Here is a 21,211-nt window from a genome sequence, read left to right as displayed (position 1 = left end):
ATTTAAAGCTACAGTATAAATACAAGTGAGTGTCTCGAATTCGATTCATACGTTGGTCAATCTTAGAGCGGTTCATAGCTATTGCTGTACTAAGTGACTGTGTGATCTTTGCATAAAACAAAAAAGAAACTTAAATCGTTTTACATTTTTTTGTATTTGTTTAAAGAGAAAAAGAAAAGAAATTCGTCAAAATGGTAAGAAATAAATTCTTTTAATTATTTAGTTTCTTTTTCTTAAATTTTAAATATATTTTATTTTAAATTTCAAATTTCACAAACAAAAAAATGTCATCGAAAGACGAAAAAACATTAGAGCGCAATTCAAATATTTGAATTTTATATGTTAATATATGAGTTAACGTTTGATCGTCTTTCATGTTCTTTTCGTAATTAAATTGGATCGTAAATATAAATCGTTTGCCTTTCTCATTTATCCAATCAAAAATAATTAGCGCTGCCGGCATCGGTGGCCATATAAAATATATATATCGTATATATTTCTGCAAATGGCAAAAACTTTTCCATTCTATCTACTTTCCTCTTGTATTTTCTGGTTACTTTTTTGATGATTCTACTAATTAGAATTCTAGTCGGTATGAATGAAATATATTCATATTAGAAGTCAATGGAAACCAACTCACTTTTTTGTTGTTTCATCAATTGTTTTGGCTAGAAACGATTTCAAACAAATATCGATCAAACAATTTTCATATTCAATGACCAGATGGTTTTGGAGCGAGTTGTGAAGAGAGATGAAACCACACCCGAAATTTCGTTTGTTATTTTTCATTTCATTGTTCCATTCAGAAAAATTAAATACATGATCGATACTTTTCGTTTTACCATAAAAGGAGAATGAATTACACCAACGTTGTCTATCTTGCTCACGCTCTCACTCTTTCTGACTCACACACTCGTTCACTCTTTGGCTGTTGTTGTCGTTGTTTTATCCATTTGGGAATGAATGTTCCGCTAACCATATGCTGCAACATTCACTTGTGTCCGCGTATATACTCATTGCGGTAGTCTATATTTAAATACGTACATACAAAAAGTAAAGCATGGTTAGTGAAAGAAATTCGTTTGTGGCCTCCTAAAATCGATGCATGGTGTATGACTCATATATAGTCTCTCACTGCCGCGCTGCATGCAAACATTCAAATCATCAACAACCATCGTCGGTTTTGAGCTACTTTTCGTATTTTCCTTTTGTACACTTATTCGGTGCTTTCTTTTTATCGCTTCATTTTCTGTGATATTCAACATAAGAAAAGGAAGAGAAAAAAGAGCAGCCGCAGTCGCAAAAGAAAAAAGAAACAAAACACAAAATTGAAATGTAAATGTATTTATGTGGATGGTGCGTCGTCTACTTTGATATTTTTGTTCTTTTTATTCACGAAATTATATCGTTAAGTCAATTCTATAAATGTTAAAGTCGTTAAAAGTACACGGAATCGGATTTAGTTCATTTTCGTAATTCTTATTCTTCTTTCGTTATCTTCTTATTTCAGCGTGAATGTATCTCAGTTCATGTTGGACAGGCGGGTGTACAAATTGGTGAGTGGAACGACCGCTTTTCTTCTTCTTTGCATGTACTTATCAATAATAGAATAAAATTGAGTCAAGCGAATTGATTAGAATTGCTATTCAAATCGATACATACTTAGTTTGAATTTAATTTTCTATTTTTGTACATAAGATCCGTGATTTTGAATTAACCACACACATTTATATATCGTTCTTTTCATTCAATTGAAATCTTCATTATTTTCTCTTTTTGCTCTATTAGGTAATGCCTGTTGGGAGTTGTACTGCCTTGTAAGTTTATTAGGCCTTTAACGGTGTCTATTTTGCTAGAATGACGTCATACAGTCATTTATAATATTTTTTTTTTTTTTGCTTTTTTTCGGTTGTTTTTATTTTATAACTAAAGGAGCATGGAATTCAGCCAGATGGTCAAATGCCATCAGACAAAACAATTGGAGGAGGTGATGATTCATTCAATACCTTCTTTAGGTAATTATTATTTTTCAGCCCACGTGAAATAGTCTCAAAAATAGTAACATAAACAAAAGCTCTATATTTGGTTTTTTTTCTTCAATTTTTATTTATCTATAGTGAAACTGGTGCCGGCAAGCATGTTCCACGTGCCGTTTTCGTCGACTTGGAACCAACTGTCGTCGATGAAGTTCGTACCGGTACTTATCGTCAATTATTCCATCCAGAGCAATTGATTACCGGCAAAGAAGACGCTGCCAATAATTATGCTCGTGGTCATTACACGATTGGCAAAGAGATTGTCGATCTAGTTTTGGATCGTATTCGTAAATTGGCTGATCAATGTACCGGTTTGCAAGGATTTTTAATCTTCCACTCGTTTGGTGGTGGCACTGGATCTGGTTTCACTTCATTGTTGATGGAACGTTTGTCGGTTGACTATGGTAAGAAATCCAAATTAGAATTTGCCGTCTATCCAGCACCACAAGTCTCAACCGCTGTTGTCGAACCATACAATTCCATTTTGACAACTCACACCACATTAGAGCATTCGGACTGTGCATTTATGGTTGATAATGAGGCCATTTATGACATTTGCAGACGTAATCTTGACATTGAACGTCCAACATATACCAACTTGAATCGTTTGATCGGTCAAATTGTGTCATCGATAACCGCTTCATTGCGTTTCGATGGTGCTCTCAATGTTGATTTGACTGAATTCCAAACAAATTTGGTGCCTTATCCCCGTATTCATTTCCCATTGGTCACCTATGCCCCAGTCATTTCAGCTGAAAAAGCATACCACGAACAATTGTCAGTGGCTGAAATCACTAACGCTTGCTTTGAGCCAGCCAATCAAATGGTCAAGTGTGATCCACGTCACGGCAAGTATATGGCTTGCTGCATGTTGTACCGTGGTGACGTTGTTCCAAAAGACGTTAATGCCGCCATTGCTACCATCAAGACCAAGGTATACATTTTTGTTTAAAACTCTTTTTGAGTATATTTAAAAAGACATTGAATGAATTGCATCTTAATTGGATTAAATTTTAATTTTGCAGCGCACCATCCAATTCGTCGACTGGTGTCCAACTGGCTTCAAAGTCGGTATCAACTACCAACCACCAACCGTTGTTCCAGGCGGTGATTTGGCTAAGGTTCAACGTGCCGTATGCATGTTGTCCAACACTACTGCCATCGCTGAAGCCTGGGCCCGTTTGGATCATAAATTCGATTTGATGTATGCCAAACGTGCATTCGTTCACTGGTACGTCGGTGAGGGTATGGAAGAAGGTGAATTCTCCGAGGCACGTGAAGATTTGGCTGCCCTCGAAAAGGACTACGAAGAAGTTGGTATGGACAGCGGTGAAGGTGAAAATGAAGGCGGTGAAGAATACTAAACTGCCACAATGACAATTGCCTGATATTTTGCATATTCAAATGTATTCAAATAAAAATACAATAAATGCACGCTGCTTTTAATTTATCTGTACACACAAGAAATCTTTGGTGTGAAAAAAAAAATTCAATTTTTGTCAATGAAACAAAGAAAATAAAAAGCGAAATTAAGACCTTAATATTATTCACAAAGATCTGAATAAAAAATGAAATAAAACGCAGTTTCTTTCTTCAAACAAGCAAACATCTGGTGATTTCATTCATTTCGAAATTTAAAAAAAATTCAAACTTGGCGGCATTTTTTATAATTTGACGCATGCGCACATGACCAAAATCACATACCATATTAAGACGTACTTAAATGAATACTCTATACAATAGTTTAGTACTATATGTGAACGTATCGGTAGTTCGTAGTTTATTACAGGGAGATTGACAATAATATGATCCCCATAAGCAATGAAGAATTACAGCTGGAAAATATGACGGACATGTTTCTTTTTTAATTGACCAACACATACAGTCGTACATATATGGTATGATTTGATTTTGATGCGCTCATATTAGCACCACCCTGTGCGTGGCCAATTCACGCATTTCGACGGTAACACTCAAACTGTAAGCAGACAGTAGCGTTCATACTGTCCTTGACGATCTATCATTCACACACGACTCTTCTTATTGTTTACGTCTTTTAAAACATAATTTTTTGGTTTTATTCGATTCGCTTCAAATTTGGGTTTATGAGTTTTTTTTCGTCTTTTATTTCTTCTCATTGGTTTGTAAACGCAAATTTAACGAAGTGAAATAATATTAGAAAATAAGAAAAACAGATACAGAATAAACGAGTTTTAGAGCAAATAAGAAAAAAAAACAACATGTCAACGCCAGATAATTCACCGAATCGTTCTTTCAATAATTCGCAATTACAATTGCCAAGTCCCATTATTACCAGACGAACACGAACCGCATCCACGTAAGTATATCGATACGTGCATAAAAAACAAATTCATGTTTTATGTATTTGGGTGAATTGTTGCATCATTTATCGGACATTTTGTGTTGTTGAAATTTTGTGCATGTTTTTTTTTGTTTGGTTCCTTTGCTGGACAAAAAGCGAACACATTTTGTTGGTTAGGAGTTTGACCGCTGAGTGATATTTAATGCGTTCGACGCAATAGGCACACACGATATTGCGATTCATGACACTTTTTCTTCTTCTTTTGTACTCACTATAATACATATTGATACGTAAGTGTATCGATAACGATTCAAAGGAAAATGACAAACTAAGTAGAAAGAACATTATTAGAACGGAATGTGTGACGATAATTGTAAATTATATCAATGTTGACATTTCCATTCATGGAAGAATTAGAGATTATCCACTATTTTTGATTTGAATATTTTCCATAATAAATCAGCTATTTAAGTTGTATATATGATATGATGCGTACGTGATTGAAAGTAAATCGGAACACAGACATACAATTAAACATGTTTTACACACTCAACGTAATGATATGTAATTGTTTGTTTGTATTTTGTTAGAATATCCACTTTTACACACCTCTCAGAAAAATCGTTCTGAAGTTTCATCACAACGAGTTTTGTTTGCCTCACTCTCTTTTGTACCGAGTGTCATTTTCGCCGAATATGATGCTTACGCGCGATATGTTTGCATGTATGTGTGGTAGAAGCTGTGTGATGAGATGTTTTAATTGCAATTAACCTATTAACGACATTGACATGTTTCACAATGTTCTAATGTAAGTGTTTATTTTTAATTTACAGTTCGGCACGGGCATTAGCCAATCCTATTGAAACGGGCCTCGTAAAAAGTTTCAGTCGTGGCAAAGGGCATGGATTCATTACACCCCATGGCGGTGGCGAAGATTTATTCGTACACATTTCAGAGTAAGTGACTATACTGTAGTACAATGCATTTTTTGTTTGTTAAAATCGGAATTTTGATAGAGTTGTACACACATAAACCTTTTTAACGAGACATATGCAATTTGTAAGTCAGTGTTAGTACAACTGTTACGATTCCCAACAGAATTCAATCCTCATTTATGAAAAATGAATTTTTAATTATGTTTGTTATTCGTTCGTTTATGTTTTTTTTTTTTTTTTCATTTTAAAAATACGCGTACAGCATTGAAGGTGAATATGTGCCAATGCAAGGTGATGAAGTGAGATATCGTTTGTGCATCATTCCGCCGAAAAATGAGAAACACCAAGCCGTTCACTGTGAAATTATCAATTTCTGTCCAAAAAAGCATAAGCGATGGGAAGAGCCAAATGATGCCGAAGACGGCCATTTCGTCCATTGATTATAGCATATGCTAAACGAAAAGAAAGAAGAAGCAAAACAAAAAAAACACCACCATCGACGAAATTATATTATCGAATAACTCATTCTATTCACGATGTTCATGATATTATATAAAATGTACGAATGAATTTCGACAGCGAACAACAGCAACATTTTTTCACAAAGTAATCTATAGACCACTACATGGAAGAATTTGCAATGCACAATATTTATTACGCTTTTCGAATAGATGAAACACAAAAATTATATACAGATTAGAAAGATAACTTCGAAAAGAATATAAAACACCAAAAACACAACAAATATTTACTTCAATCAATTTAACAAAGTGCGTGCACAGGCTTCAATCAGAATTGAAAAAATGCATTTTCTATCAGTCAAATAACTCTCAATAGGATTGACTTAACCGCTGATTGATATCATATATTCATATAGTAGAAATGAACGAAATTCATCCTTCTTAATTAGATTACATTAAAATGCTAGAACAGAGTATATGATAGTTTCGATTTTGATTTTTGTTTTATAATAAAATTCCTTGCTTAATATGCACCGGATTTACTAGTAAAACTTTCCATTTTTTTTTATTAATATCGGTTTATTACAAGCAAATGGTTTTTTTATTAGGTTATAGTTTCTAAAGTATTATTATTTGTTGAAATAAATGTACACGAGTTACAAAAGTTGCATTTCTTTTATTTCCTTGATTATTTTCAGTAAAAAAGAAAACTGGTAATGAATAATACAGGTAAACAATACTGGGCTCTGTGACAACTCACGAGTGATTTTGAGCTAGCGGGTTGTTTTAAGTATAGATAATTTGTACTGTGTGACTATGGGGGACTGAATGATACTCGATTTTATTTTATCCGATATCCAAAATTGAATTTTACCCGACTGTTTTTTTAAAGTTCGGATAAAATTTATTTTAGCACACACAAAAGTCAATTTGATAAAAATAAAAAAAAAACATTTAAATCAAGGCAGATCTTTCGTATCAAAATAATTTGTTTAATTTTTACTTCAACTAGAAAACTCAAATGTACATTTCAGAAGCTAATTTACAAAAATCAAATGACAATAAAGGCAATGATATATGGTTTCTATTTGCAAACATATTAAATTTTAAATGACCAAAAATGAAATGCATACTATGTTTTAAATTTGAATCTTACTGAAAATTGAATTTCTATTTGCAAATTCTTAAATGACCCAGAATGAAATGTTTACTATGTTTTTAAATTTTAATCTTACTGAAAATTGAATTTTTGATTGGACCATCATTTTCATTCATTAAATTATTTCGATTTTTATGTATAAAATATGACTCAAATGCATGTAATTCTTGCTTGTATTTTGATTTATTTAAAACACACGAAAATCTCATTATTATTCTATCTTTCGTATAATCAACAGATTAAAAAAAAGAGTTTTGATATCAAAAAATTTGACCTAGAACAGAGCCATAATATTTTATGATGCATTCCGATCCAAAGCTAAATTTACACGTTCAAAATGGGGGAAAAAGGTGATTAGAAGAAAATCGTATGATATATTTTTTTAAATATTTTTATTTTTCTTCGAATACGTTGAGATTAGTTACAAAACAATTACGGAATTTCTATCAATTGCAATAAAATTATAAGCATTACAAACATATTTTTAAAAAAATGAGCTTCTATGTCTTCTATTGATAAATGGCTGTGTAATCAGAAATAGCGTAATCTTTATATTTTGTCATGGAACAATAAAAAATCATATTAGTGGAAATATCGGATAATTTTGAATGGTATCCCATTATCGGTTAGGATACGAGTTATTTCAATTTAAACAGAAACATTTCAAAATATGAATCGCTATCTACCAGCCAATAGTAGTCAAAAAATTTACCGACTACTTTGTCTCAAAAATGAAAACAATTCGATTTTACAATTAAATTTATCTTTTTCAATCCAAATGTTGAACGGATGGAATCAATTTCGATATGAGATCGATCTGGTTGGTGGTTGATACAAATTAAATACTTATAGCGTGTGCATGTTTATTTTCTAAATTCTATGGATTAAGTTAAAGGCAAGTACTCTAATACCGTGGCATTGGTTGAACGTTGATTGGAACTTCGATGCAATCTGTTTCGATGTAGATGGCAATAACACCGTTGAATGGCGTAATATGGAGATCTTGTCTAAGTTCAATATCAATTTTATATTCGGTTCCCGGTTTGATTTGTCCCGATCTGGTTGAAAAATGGAAATAATCTCGATAATCGGAATCGATTTGAAATGTTTGTGGTTGTTGAAAGTAACTCTGGATGGTGAGTGCTTTTCTTGTATTATTTCTTGTATCCATTAACAATCGTTTTGGATGAATAGACCACATTTTGCCATCGTCATTTTTTTGCTTCGGTTGCAATGATGAATTGTATTGATTTGGTGTTTCGATCAACGTTTTAAACAGTACTGAATCTTCCATACCACTTAAGTCACCGTCACCCGTTTCATCCAAATTGGTGCGATTAATTGTCAATGCAATTTCCGATGTTTTAAAACAACCAAATAAATCGGACACATTATCAATGTGCTCGCAAAAATCTGTGAAACATTCGATGCCAGCGACTGGAAACCGATATACCAAGAATTCAAGTTGTTTGTATGTGGCTGGAATGTCACCGTTTCGTGTTAGCATCGTTTCGATACGTTGGCGATTTGGTTCCGAACCAAAGATTACCTCAAGCGTACCGACCGTTAGTACTTCACATGATTTTTCACGCAAACGTTCCAAATCCTTTCGCCGTAATTTATAGCTAACGGTTATCGTTGTCGAACAATCTCGCTGTATAGCGCATTTATTTGGTTCGATTGAAATATGAGTGTCATTGATGCATTGATTTGTTTTTGGTTTAACAAAAATCGTTGCAATACCATTCAATGGGCCTTTATTGTAAATGGAAAACGAACGCTTCAATATGGTTGATGTGATGCTATTTGTTTCACCCATTTTCAAGAATGAACTACCAACGGGTCCTCGTTCAACACCTTGCAATTGTAAAACCGTACTGCCACCATATGCCCATAAATTAACTGCACGTTCTGTTTCTTCGGGCCAATGTTTTGTCGGCTTAAAAATAACTCGACCAATTGCTTTGCCAATGACTGTCGGACAAAATGTAATGGCTATTGTACGACATTCATTGCCCTGTAATGCAACTGAATCAACATCAGTGCCGGATGCAATTTGAAATCCCGGTCCAACGACATTCATTTTCAAGCTCAATTTCTTTTCACTCGTATTCTTGATGACGAATGTTTTTGTAACGCTTTTTCTTAATTTTATACACTCCCAAACAAGTTCGGATGTGTTTGATTTTAACGGAAATTTTCCATCATGTTGTGTGAATTCACTGTGTGTGCTCATTTGTGAATTGCATCTTTTCTCAAGCGAAATGGCATCCTGATAGGACGATCGCAATCCATGCAAACCGTAATTTGGCAATGACATTTTCATTCGATCAGGTGATGATCGATTCATTGGCATTGCATAATGGCGTTGTTCTTCCATTAGACGATTTTCAATTGATTTTTGTATTGTTGGATTTAAATCGGTCGAACATTTTCGCACCAATACTGGTGACTTTGGTCGCTTTTCAGGTGAATTAATGCGTAATTTATTCAACATTAAACTTGATACATCGTCCAATGGATTTTTTTCTGGCGAACGCATGCGTTGCGATGAATGATGACTCTTGTTGTTATTGTTGTAAACATGTTGTACATTTTCTTTTTGCTCGAATCGGTTTTCAACTGGCATTTGCATTATTTCTTCATTTGTCAATGGTGAGACTTTGCGGTGTGCTCGTTTTCCCGTATTCATGCTGTTTTCAATTGGTCTCGGTGGCGACCGATTCTTGATCGGTGAACAATTACTTCCCAAAACAAATCGATTAGTTGGAACTTCGAGATATTCTTTATCGCCGTCTATGACTTCAGTATCTGTGCTACAATTAGCATTGGTCATGTGCTCGTCATTCTGCTCCTCAATTTTCGTGCTATTCATACGATTTAGCATGTCACCGGCATCTTTGTCAACATACTCATGTTGATTATACTCTCGATAATCTTGATTTTGTTGTTTACTGACCATTTTTGCTTGGGGGCTTTGCGATTTTTCCTTTGATATTACATTTGGGGTTGGTGATAGCTTTGATTTATTTGGATATAATTTATCGAGGAACGATTGTGGTGTTTCAGCATCGTTTTCTTCTTAACATTAAATGAAAAATAAACGTGAAGCAAAATAAGAATGTTAATATAAATAAAGTTCAATGTACAATTGAAGAGAGAGAAAAAAAATTTTTTTTAGCAAATTTACCCAAATGATGTTTTATAGTTGATAAACTTATGACCGATCTTTCCTTATCATATGTCGCCGAGCTAATTCTTGGAGCCGTATTTGTCACTGTACTTGATTCATCATCTGTGAACGAAGATGAAGCTGTCGAATAAAAAAAAGTAAGATAAGGAATTTTCCCACCAAGAGCGAAGAAAAAAAAACAATAACAAACTTGAACTTGAACTTCAAAAATTATTCAATAAACAAACTAACCGGATTGCATCGAATTTGACACGAGAGCGATTGGTGTATGTTTCTTTGGACTTTTGGCCGGAATCATTTCGGTTAAATCTTGGCAACGATTTTGAAAAAATCGTCCAATTGACAGATCTTTTTGAATTGTAGTTTCGCCCAGGTATGCAACCGAAAAATCCGTCATATTTGTCAGTTTTCCATGTGGTTTTGCAAACTTTTCGTCCGACACTGATGATGACATTGACATTGACATTGATACACCATTCATTTGTGGTATGTCGGCAAACTCTTGTTCCCACTCTTTTTCATCTTTGTTTAATTGATCGTGCATCTATTCCCAAAACAAAATTCACACAAAAACATAAATTATTTATTTCATTTGGGACATTTCATAAATAAAAAAAATGTGCCCGTTTACCTCTTCGGCTGGTCGAAAGTCGGCTGACACACAACTTATATTGTCGCTTTGTGGTGGAAATTGTGATGCAGAAAATTCAAATGCCATATTACTGCGAATCGATGTGCTTAACGTACCGGCTCGTTGTTGACTTATATTTCGAATTTCGTGAATAAAGCTCTTTTGTAGAATATCATCAACCGATAATTTATCGGAATTCAAATCGTGATGCTGTGCACCAAATTCATTTCCCCATGCCGATGATGCACGATCGCTTATATCGCCTGAAGCATACGTCATATCGGAATTTGTTTGGTCGTAAATTGTTTGATCTTCAACGATGTCACTGAAATTAATCGAAGACTCTCGTCGATATTGTTGCCGATGCTGTTGCCATAAATTGAGTTGGTGTTGCTCATTTGACACATTTTTTTCGTTCGTCTTGGTTGTGTACATTTTTATCGCGGTCCTTTTTTGTTCGCTATGCGAATTTCGGTGACACTCTGAAATCAGTTTCAAATTTTAAATACAATGGCATTTTTTTTATCAAATCGAATCTTTCTCTTCGAAAACATATGTTTTAGTTTAATTTCAAAAACAAAAATTTAATTAAATTTTAATTTTTTTTTTTTCAACGAAGAAAATAGCGTTACGGCTTCCATTCAATAATGTCGAACGCTTGGCATCAATTGTTTTGTGTTCATTCCATTTTCCATATAATAACATAATTTTGATATTGCTTATACTTACATATTTGACGGAGGAAAATTATATTGGAACTATGTGTTTTAGATAAGACTTATACAAATGATATTAAAATATTAAAAATTTCTCTTTCTAAAGAAACAAACAAAGATATCTTTGAGGAAAAAAGAGAAATACACTAACTTGGTTAACATATAGAGTGTACAGAAATTCGGTTGCGTTTTGCGTTTTGAATTGACATTTGACGCAGGGTTGTACTCTCCGACGACGTACTTATGTTGATCGTATTTGTTTTATCGGTATGTTTAGGGTTTAACAAATGTAAAGTAAATATCTCCATTTTTTTTTAAATATTTTGAAATGTTGTACATCCATCACAAAATGAAAATCGTTGCAATGTTTGTAGAATTGAGGAACCTGTTAATTTTAAGAATCGAATTCAAATTGTGATAAAATTAGTAATGGATTTTTATTTTATTTATGATTTTTATCGGAAAACGAAATTGTTATTTCTTATATATATATATGCAATTGACAAAATATGAACATAACAAAGATTTTTTTATTGATTATGACAGTATTATATGTTTTAAATACGAAACCGATGAAGATGACTGTATTCGTAAAAGATGCATGCATGCATGTGAACGGTGCGATTTTTATGTGGACAATTTGTAGTTAACAATCGTATCAACTTGATGAAGTCCAGTTGAAAATGAACGCAATTTAACTGTTTGTGAATTTTGAATGCTAACTTCATTGGTTTCATTCCATTTTTCGGGTAATTCACAATCTTTGATCGTATGAATGAGAACATCAAATGAACAGATGCAATCCAATAGTGGTAAATAGCTGACGGTTGCTGATATTTGACGCATTACCGAACCGATTTCTTGTTGAATACGTTTTAGCTCTTTCTTTGCCGTTGGATTATTTGGATCCGAATTTTCTTGGGCACCATCATTTTGCACCAAAAACTCCCAACACTCGAGCACCTCTCTGGAATGGGCATTCGTTATCACCAAACAAACCTTTTCTAATTCATTTTTCGACAACCATTCTGTGTGAGAAAAAAACAATAGAATTTCAATGTGTTTTGCAAAACAAATCGGATGAAATAAAATAAATTTCAGTTCCGTTTGGTTTACCTTCAGTTTGTGAAAGAACATTTTTCAAAAAGTCTTTGATTTTAGCTTCGGTTGACATGAGAATTGTCAAACCGTATTGCTGATGATTTTCGAATGTTTCAGCTGGATAAATACCTCGTTGGAATAATATTGAATTTATGCCATAATCTAATTCATTGAAAAATGATGTAAAAACAAAATACAGAAAATAAATTGATTTGATATTTCAATTGGATAAAAAAAATAAACTTTCATCAGATACTTACTGAGATATTCAGAGATAATAGCCGCCGAGCCTTTTAATGTGATTGCATTTCGTGTTGCTTGCGATGTAGCCATAATGTTGAAATAAATGAATAATATTCAAGCACAGAGTTTGTAATTCATAGCAATTATAATGAATGATTACACGCAATAAATATTATTGAATTGAATTCAATTGTTTCATCAATATAAATCGAATTATTTTGGATTTGTTTCTGATTCACAAAGTATTTCTTAAACAGCACACAACTTTCTTTGTTCTGTCACCGAGAAACCGGTGGATTTTAAAATTTACGATTTCGCTTCGTTAAGTTGGCATATTAATCTACACATTTATTTCGTTTGTCCGAAAGCTTATGTAGCGCCATCTTTTGATCATTTTTTCAATTTGTTGGTTTTGAATTTATATGGCAGAGTATAGTTAACGACAACCAATGATATTTGAATATTTGAAGAGTCGTATTTGAACTTGATTTTTTTTATTGATCATTGTTCAATTTAAAAAAGTGTTTGGGTTTCAATTCGAATGTGGAATCGAAAAAATGCGTAAACAAAAACGGATTTTTTTTCAAATTATAATTTATAGATTATTTTTTATTTTGATCCTAAATTGTACATTTAAATATTTTCATTTTATAATTGATTATTAAAATTATATGAAATGAGAGCTGCATTTCACACTGGCGCCCATATAGACTAAAAAGACTCAAAAACCACTGAATTAATATGGAAACTTCACTCAATAATGCTTGAATATTATCTGTAGAAGAAGAAAAACACAGTCTTGTCTCCGGATGAATTATGATCCATTTAGATGGAACATCGTGGCCTGAATATTTGGTCATACGATTCTGTATAATTACAAACTTTTTAAGCAGTTCCATTGCAGGCTCTATTTTGATATACATTGTTTTGGAGCGGAGTGTGGATCCACGGTCTATGTGAAATATGGAAGAATAATTTTAAATTTCACATCTTCCTAGGATAGCTAAAGATGAGCGCTGTTCTGTAATAATAATCAGCATTTAATTGATGATGTTTTATTGAAAATATTAAATTAAAACTTGCTTTGCTATTTTAAAAATTCAAATACCCAAGTGGAATGCGTATTTCAAAACTTTTCGGTATACATTTCAATTGTCAACCAAAATTAAGAATAACTTGATTTTTTTTAAAACAACATATGTTTTTCTTTATTTCTTGAAAACTACCTAAATCAATCAAAACTAGTTTGCCATCAAAATTTATGGATATTTTTTGTGGTGGTGATGTTTTTGACTTCGATGATTTATGTTCACTGCAATCTGTTCATCTTCTAAGAATAATGATGCAAGTGTTGAATCTGGAATTATATTAAGTCATACTAAATCATGAATCAATCATTGATTTATTATTTAAATTTTAATTTTACTCCCAATTTCAATAGAACTTACGATGTATCAAACAATATACGTTAAACAAACAAACGAAAAAAGGAGAAATGATAGACATTGAAAATTTGATGATGTTGATGATGAAACCCAACGCTAAATCAAAAATATTATGAGGCTGTGGTAGAATTGAACGACAGTCCAAGGGTTAGATACTTTTTTTTAAAAAATTTGGAATTATTAATTCGTAAAGAGAAAATTATACCTTGGTCTATGGATTAAACAACCATAACAGTAATACATCTTCTGTCTGGTTTTCACTCCAATTGAACACAACGAAAATGTCCAATTCTCATTACAACAAACCATTTCCGTTCATTTTCTTTTCTTACCTTACGGAAAAATCTAGTCGTCGAAACTTTTTTTTTCTTCACATTTTTCTTTTGTTTTGTTCATTTATTGTATTGTGAATGTGTTTATTGAGTGTTTTAAACGGCGCACTCATTTTTATAACATTGTGACTTGATGAATTTGCAAAATCTAAAGAAAATGTGGCGGCAGGGTATTAATTACACTTATTAACATTAAATTCGTCATTTTGTTAAGTCATCTTTAAAACACACACGAAGGAATTTACTCGTTTATTTAGAATGTGTAAACATTCATTTCGTTTATACCAGGAAAATAGTAGTGTGAACTGTTGTTTATACGAAGCGTAGGATACATCTAACTAGACGCGCACTACAGCTTACCAGTAGAAACCAGGTAATAAAAAAGGTTTACGATTTGTGCTATTTTCGATGCAAAAATTATTATTAGACAGTTACAGTATATGAGAAAATGGTTGATTTTCGGTTGAAACTGCCATCAACTGGATTCATACGCAGCCATAGGTATGTTTAAAAGCATGCGAGTCACCACCATTTGAATTCATGACATATCGCAGCGGAAATGGTTTGCTGTATTTTATTCGTGTTATATATAGTAATTTATTTGTTAAAATGACAGAGAATTTGAATGAAGGGTATGGGGATGATTGCCGCCACCATATTGGCTCATATTATAAAAGATCTTGAACTACAACGATGTGAGACAAAATAAAATGTATTTAAAGACCCAAAACCAGTACCATAAGTCCTGTTTTGTTTTGTTAAATTTTTAATAAAATAATTTTATTGACTAAATAGTTTTTTTTTTAATAATGACTAATGAGAAGAAAATTCAAGTATTTAATTTTATAAATTATAATACAAAATTGAGCGGCGATGCCAAGTTCGACTGAACAATTTATTGGGGTTTATTTACGCATTGATTAGAAAAATCATAAAATACCTGCCTTGTTCTTATTCCGACAATTTTCCACAACTTACTTGTATTGTAAGGATATATATATAAAAGATAATTTTTGCATACGTAAGATATCATAAAAATCTTATTTCCAAAAAAATGAAAAGAAAATGGATACAACAACATAACGCGCGCAATTTCACCCAATAAATTTTAAATTTCATCGATACCAAAAATCACCACAATTAGTGTGTGAAACCCTTCACATTAACTTGATACTTATACTTCATTATTATTATTACTATTAATATTATTATTAATATATTTATTACTGTTTGATCAATGGATCTCTTTAGGTAATAAATTTCTTGTTTATTTATTGGCAATATGTTCATTAATATTTTGTCATCGATCAATTTTCTGATAATTAAATTGCTGTTGATTGTTGTATTTCAGTTGTGTGTTTTTTTTACAAAATTAAATAAATAAATAATGATCAATTAGGGGGTTTCTTTATGTTTTTTTAAGTAGTGGAAGATTAAAATGGCCAAAAGAAACCAAGGAGGATGGATAGATAATAGTTTATTATTTAGTTTACAATAAAAAAATGACGTCGAAATTTCTTATTTGTTTCAAATTTGATTGCTCCACTTGCCACATCTATAGCACCAATCGTTAGTCGAATCGCGTATTGATATTTGTTATTATTGACTTCTGTCGAATAATATTCAATAAAATTTCAAGTTAAATTATCAATCGTTCCATTCAAAATTTCGTCTCACTTTTACAGACTGTTTTTCGGACATTTAGAGATTGAAGCTCTTCCAAAAATAATTCCAGAGCAATTCGATGTGTTCTTTTTTTTTGCTTTTTCGCAGAGAAAAACAAAACAAACAAACAAAAAAATGCTCGATGTACGGGTAATTTATCTAATCTGCATTGGTATTGTACATTTTTTTCGCGATGGAATGTCTTAAACCATACTATATTTTATTATCATTGTTCTTTTTTTTCGCTTTTTTTCTTCGTTCTTTTACTATTTGTTTACTATGAAACTATTTTAACTGAACTATATGTTTTTTTTTTCCATTTACTCTCTCTCTCTCTCTCTCGTTCTATAAAAATAAAACACACTTTAAACATCATGCTGTCAATGAAATGAAACATTCAAAAGTTAGAAAAATGTGTGTAGAACAAACAAATGACAAATAAAGATGAGAGAACAATCGTATGAATCGAATTTCGATCGTCGTGGAATCGTTGAAGCAGATAATGCTTTTATTTTTGCCTTCGATTCATGAATAAATGAATGGATGTCGTTGTCAGGTGCGCGAATGAGCGAGCGCACGAGCACATCAACCGTATTCAAGCCAAAATGCGCCCGACATAAAAAGAACAACACATTTTTGTTCATTTTCGGGAGATGAGCGGACCTATGCGTCTACCGCACAAAAAAGAATCTGTTTGATGTGTATGTTTTACTTTTTTCTATTAAAATGGGATGTTAAAAATCGAGTTCTAAATTGACCAACAATTGTTGCTATAGGCGGCACCGTTTTTAGCAATAGTAACTCCCGTAATAATTATCGCCACAGTGATGTTGCTGTTGTCGTAGATCTTGATTATTTCGATACGTACTCGAGTGTATGTTTGTTGGATTTTTTGTTTCACATCGATTCCCCAGAAAGCCATCCGGACACCTACGAATAAATGTTAAAGGAGATGATAAAGAAAGAATTATAGATGTAAGGTTATTTATACATAATTCATGTAAAGCTACTTAAGTAACTAGTTAATTGCAAGTACGCGAATAAAAACACGTGCATGATCGATCACAACATAAACATGACTCTTCGATCGTTATTATTTCCTTGATTCGGAAAAAAGAATTCGTTTTTTATTTTTTAGACCAAACAAATTAATGTTTACGCTTATAATAGTAGCTACAGTAGCTCGTTAGCAATTCAATGTAAATTATAATTACACTATTTTAGGACGCGTCTTTTTTTGACGCGTCGTTCTTTTTTCATGGCACAATTTTTTGTTGGTCGAGCATTAACTAAACATTCTGGTCTCTCGCACTCGGTTTTTTATTATGCCAGTGACCGATTTCCTAAATTGGCCATGTACCATGTTTCTTTTTTTTCCCTCGCCGTCGTGTATTCACTATTATATAATGGCAAGGAAATGTTGTCTGCTTTTTTTTTCATATTTTTGTCCTCTTAGCCAGGGAGAGTGATCGTAATTGTTACATAAATAGCTCATCGGTAATGTTGAAATTGACCATACAGCAAGCCGTCTGGCTAGCACAGTTCACTCTAATGAAATGAGACCACATTTCCAAAAAGAAGCATTTTCCCCAAAAAAAAAAACATGTGTGTTCGGAATAGACGCAGAAAGATAGAAGTAAGTTTTAAAATACCATCAACAATTCAATGTATGAATGTTATTGATGAAAGAAACGTAGCAACCGTCGAAATTTAATTTGATTCTTCCAATTATTTTGCGTTTCATCTGCGCGTTGATCAACAAAAATCCAAACGGACGTATGCACCCGTATTATAAACGGATAAAAATAGAGAAAAGGAAAGAGAGAGAGAGAGAGAGAGAGAGCGTGAGTGAACGGAGTGCGCACACGGGCAAAAAGGCACGAGGATAGGTGAGATAGAGAAATCAGAATTAGTGGCACCGAAAGGAGAAAAGTGAAATAAAGCCATGTAGCATGATATACACACGCAATTGTATTGCGCCAATGTAAAGTGATCGACATTCGATTTCGAATACCAAACATGCATACAAAATTAACCGTGCTTAACCGTTAAAATTGTGTGAGTATCAGACATGGGGTGAAAACAATCAAACATACACACATGCTCTCTCGTGCACGGAGGTGTGAAATTTCAGTGTGTCATTAAGAGAGCAAATGTTACATATGACTATAGCTATGTCATTTGTGTGTTGTGCATTCAACAACAACAAACAAACAAAAATTATTTCACTTTACTATATTTTCGTTGTTGTTTTTGGGTTTGTGCATCTTCTGGCTCATTTCAAAATTTATTTCCATGTAAACATCACATTTTCATTCTGGTTGTCTTCACCAAGGCATATTTATGGTGTAATGCGTGATTTTAGTATAGTGTGGATTTTTGTTGTGCGCATTATGTCTTCATTCTGTTTTTTTTTTGTTAATATATCATCGAATATATACAAAAATATATAAATATTTTGAATTTTATGATGAATCTGAAATGAATAGCAGCAGTCAAAAGTGTGATTGGGGCGATTACATCAGAAGGGGTTGTTGAATAAATAAGCGCTTGCAGACACATTCGATATATTTACATCTGTTGTAAAATTATCTATTCTATCAAATACAAGAATTATCCACACTTTTTACTTTATTTTGAATGAACTACTCGAATTTGTTTGGAAATAGAGCAACTACGATGACTCCAATGAATAATAAATAAATAGTAATAGCAAAAAAAAAATTTAATTGTGTTTTCTTTTACTAATATTTATTTAAATAGTTCTATATAGATTCGTCCTGGAAAATGTATCTCAATAATATTTCGTTTTTGGTTTCTATCTGCCGTCTATGCCAATAACACGTTTAAAAGCTACAAAATTATACACATTTGTTATGTTTGGAATTCGTGTGTTCAGATTGGAGGTTGTGAAATTTGGCATCGCCAAGAGGAGAGAAAATTGAAAAGAAAATAAAAAACAAACTAAATCAACAATCACTGTCAATGAGCAGTGCTCGCATGACAGAATGCACATCGATTCCGCTAGATACTCAGATAATATGGGTGAGAGAAAAGAGAGAATCGTAGATAATGATGTGATGAAAAAGTGTAGCGATTAAGTCTATCGAACTGTCGACGAACTATACTAAAAATAGCTTTGCGCTCAATATTTACTAGTAGATGAATACGAGAAGGAAAGAGTGAACATATGCATGTTTGTGTATTTGTAGCGATTGAAAGAGCTCCACATGCATATGTTCAATGTACCTAATTCACCATCATTTCTGCCCGTTTTCCTTTCACAAACACGCACATATTATCAATAAACTAAACCTTTGTATACTCCCAATTATATTTTATTGTATATTGTACGCGCACACACACAAACACATTCTGGCCGAAAAAAAATTCTTAAGACGTTTCGGTAGTTGAACACCTCAATTTAAATTAATCGCTTTATTTGAAATCGAATAACGGTTATTTGTTGTGTATGGAAAGGGAAATTGAAATATGTTTTTATTGTCTGGGTGTATGTGTGAATCGAACACATAGAATGAATATAGAATTTGAATAATCGAACAAGAAACGAATTTCATCTGTAGCTTATGTTAATGTATGTTGAGACGTTTAAAAGGGTTCAAAACGGTGTGCGCATGAAGGTGAATGTGCAATTTATTTGTTATTTATCTTGTATATACCATCGAACGGCATTGCCAACGCGATCGTGCAATGTGTGTACATTTCAAACGCCTTATTTGCACACTAAAACTTGTTTGTGCGGACACTGTAGTGGAAATGTGCGATCACCTTGTGTAATGTGTTTGGTTTGACAAATGGTTTACGATTATTATTGTCACTTTTGATGTTTTGTTCAGTAAGCAATGTCGGTTATATCACATTGCGCATACTCGTACAGACCCCATAAAATGATATACTATTCAAAGTTTACTTACTTGCATGCTGGCTCTCCGACATCTTTGAAAAAGACACATGTACCACCATTCAAACAAAATGCATTTCCAATCACTGGACACGTCGAACCTGAGTGATTCCAATTATTATTCCCTACAATTGATCGAAAGGGAGAGGGAAAGAGAGTTGTATAGAAAATTAAATAATTATTTTAATGGAACGTACATTCATGCCTTTTATGTGAAAGACACGAAAGAAAAAAAAAGTCGCAACAAAATGCGAAAAGGAATTTTGTTTGTTAAAAACATGTGTCATAAATGAAATCGTAATAATTACTTGTATATTCTTGTGTTTTCGGTAACACGTCAATTCTGGTAAATTTCCTAATTGGTTGTCGTGCCAATTTGTTTTTCGCTCTACATTCGTAAAGTCCTGAGTCATTGACGAAAGCCGATTTGATAATAAGTTCTGATCGTCGTCTGAAAATAACATCGAAACAGAGATATAAAAAATTTGTGTTAACTTAGTGTTAGCCATTGCAATGCAATATTATAAATTGAATCGCCTCATTGAAACTGAATGAAATGGTGCTTGCGCGATTTTCATTCACAATTCGGTCACATACACTTACCTTAAATGTACAAATTGATATCTTGAACGATTTTTGGCTATGGATCGATCATCTTTGAACCATGTCACTTTTGGTGGCGGATGCCCTCGCACCTTACATACTATTCTCAGTCGCTTACCCTCTCTTATTGTTGCATTATTTGCCATTAGAGATTCAATATATGCACGTTGGCCTGCAAATTCAAAATAAACACAAAACCATTGAAATTTATTTTTAATTTATTCAAATTAAAAGGCTACTAGCACTAACAAAAACAAATCAATAAATCTTTTAGTTTCGCTTATTTCATTTGTACCAGATGAAAGTATTTAAAATTTTCGATATGCAACTGAATTTTTCTGACATCTAAACAACATCCGTTTGGAACTACAATCGCACCAACCGATTTTGTTTACAATATAATTTTGCTTTGTTTTTAAAAGGATTTCTTGAGGATTTCTTATATG

The 21,211-nt window shown here is 32.7% G+C and overlaps 5 protein-coding genes across 7 annotated transcripts in view; 2 read left to right on the top strand and 3 right to left on the bottom strand.

Annotated features, from left to right (window-relative positions):
* The first annotated feature begins 32 nt into the window (after window positions 1-32).
* LOC116338485 (tubulin alpha-1 chain) lies at window positions 33-3,590 on the top strand. The gene is made up of 6 exons (XM_031763778.1): window positions 33-194; window positions 1,511-1,556; window positions 1,789-1,817; window positions 1,933-2,015; window positions 2,118-2,970; window positions 3,062-3,590. The coding sequence occupies exons 1-6, from the start codon at window positions 192-194 to the stop codon at window positions 3,398-3,400; spliced, it is 1,353 nt and encodes a 450-aa protein (XP_031619638.1). The 5' UTR covers window positions 33-191; the 3' UTR covers window positions 3,401-3,590.
* Window positions 3,591-4,024: 434 nt separating this feature from the next.
* On the top strand, window positions 4,025-6,171 carry LOC116338567 (cold shock domain-containing protein CG9705). The gene is made up of 3 exons (XM_031763920.1): window positions 4,025-4,374; window positions 5,193-5,315; window positions 5,557-6,171. Exons 1-3 carry the CDS (start codon window positions 4,277-4,279, stop codon window positions 5,732-5,734), a joined length of 399 nt encoding a protein of 132 aa, XP_031619780.1. The 5' UTR covers window positions 4,025-4,276; the 3' UTR covers window positions 5,735-6,171.
* A 1,118-nt stretch (window positions 6,172-7,289) lies between these two features.
* On the bottom strand, window positions 7,290-11,766 carry LOC116338772. 2 transcript variants are annotated; one of them, XM_031764230.1, is made up of 5 exons: window positions 11,468-11,766; window positions 10,739-11,220; window positions 10,339-10,651; window positions 10,105-10,227; window positions 7,290-9,992 (listed from the first exon to the last, which is right to left on the bottom strand). In XM_031764230.1, the coding sequence occupies exons 2-5, from the start codon at window positions 11,171-11,173 to the stop codon at window positions 7,819-7,821; spliced, it is 3,045 nt and encodes a 1,014-aa protein (XP_031620090.1). In that variant the 5' UTR covers window positions 11,174-11,220; window positions 11,468-11,766; the 3' UTR covers window positions 7,290-7,818. The 2 variants fall into 2 exon arrangements, with proteins under 2 accessions (XP_031620090.1, XP_031620089.1); XM_031764229.1 differs by having other exon boundaries at window positions 7,290-9,995; window positions 11,468-11,764.
* A 158-nt stretch (window positions 11,767-11,924) lies between these two features.
* LOC116338742 (mitotic spindle assembly checkpoint protein MAD2A) lies at window positions 11,925-13,076 on the bottom strand. The gene is made up of 3 exons (XM_031764184.1): window positions 12,816-13,076; window positions 12,571-12,717; window positions 11,925-12,482 (listed from the first exon to the last, which is right to left on the bottom strand). The coding sequence occupies exons 1-3, from the start codon at window positions 12,886-12,888 to the stop codon at window positions 12,082-12,084; spliced, it is 621 nt and encodes a 206-aa protein (XP_031620044.1). The 5' UTR covers window positions 12,889-13,076; the 3' UTR covers window positions 11,925-12,081.
* Window positions 13,077-13,486: 410 nt separating this feature from the next.
* LOC116338640 (protein vein) overlaps window positions 13,487-21,211 on the bottom strand; it is a 28,488-nt gene continuing 20,763 nt past the window's right edge. Inside the window, exons 3-8 of one of the 2 annotated variants that reach the window (XM_031764040.1) lie at window positions 20,766-20,937; window positions 20,471-20,613; window positions 20,176-20,287; window positions 17,109-17,170; window positions 14,025-14,155; window positions 13,487-13,819 (exon numbers count right to left, since the gene is read on the bottom strand). In XM_031764040.1, coding sequence (XP_031619900.1) covers window positions 14,058-14,155; window positions 17,109-17,170; window positions 20,176-20,287; window positions 20,471-20,613; window positions 20,766-20,937 — 587 coding nt within the window. In that variant the 3' untranslated portion in view covers window positions 13,487-13,819; window positions 14,025-14,057. The remainder of the gene's footprint in view (window positions 13,820-14,024; window positions 14,156-17,108; window positions 17,171-20,175; window positions 20,288-20,470; window positions 20,614-20,765; window positions 20,938-21,211) is intronic. The other variant, XM_031764041.1, reaches the window with a different exon arrangement.

The sequence above is a fragment of the Contarinia nasturtii genome, unplaced genomic scaffold, assembly GCF_009176525.2.
Source record: "Contarinia nasturtii isolate CC-2019 unplaced genomic scaffold, AAFC_CNas_1.1 Cnas_scaffold_414, whole genome shotgun sequence".
In the NCBI taxonomy this organism is placed as follows: domain Eukaryota; kingdom Metazoa; phylum Arthropoda; class Insecta; order Diptera; family Cecidomyiidae; genus Contarinia; species Contarinia nasturtii.
The sequence above is the reverse complement of the archived record's forward strand: the minus strand, read 5'-3'. Positions and strand labels throughout refer to the sequence as shown.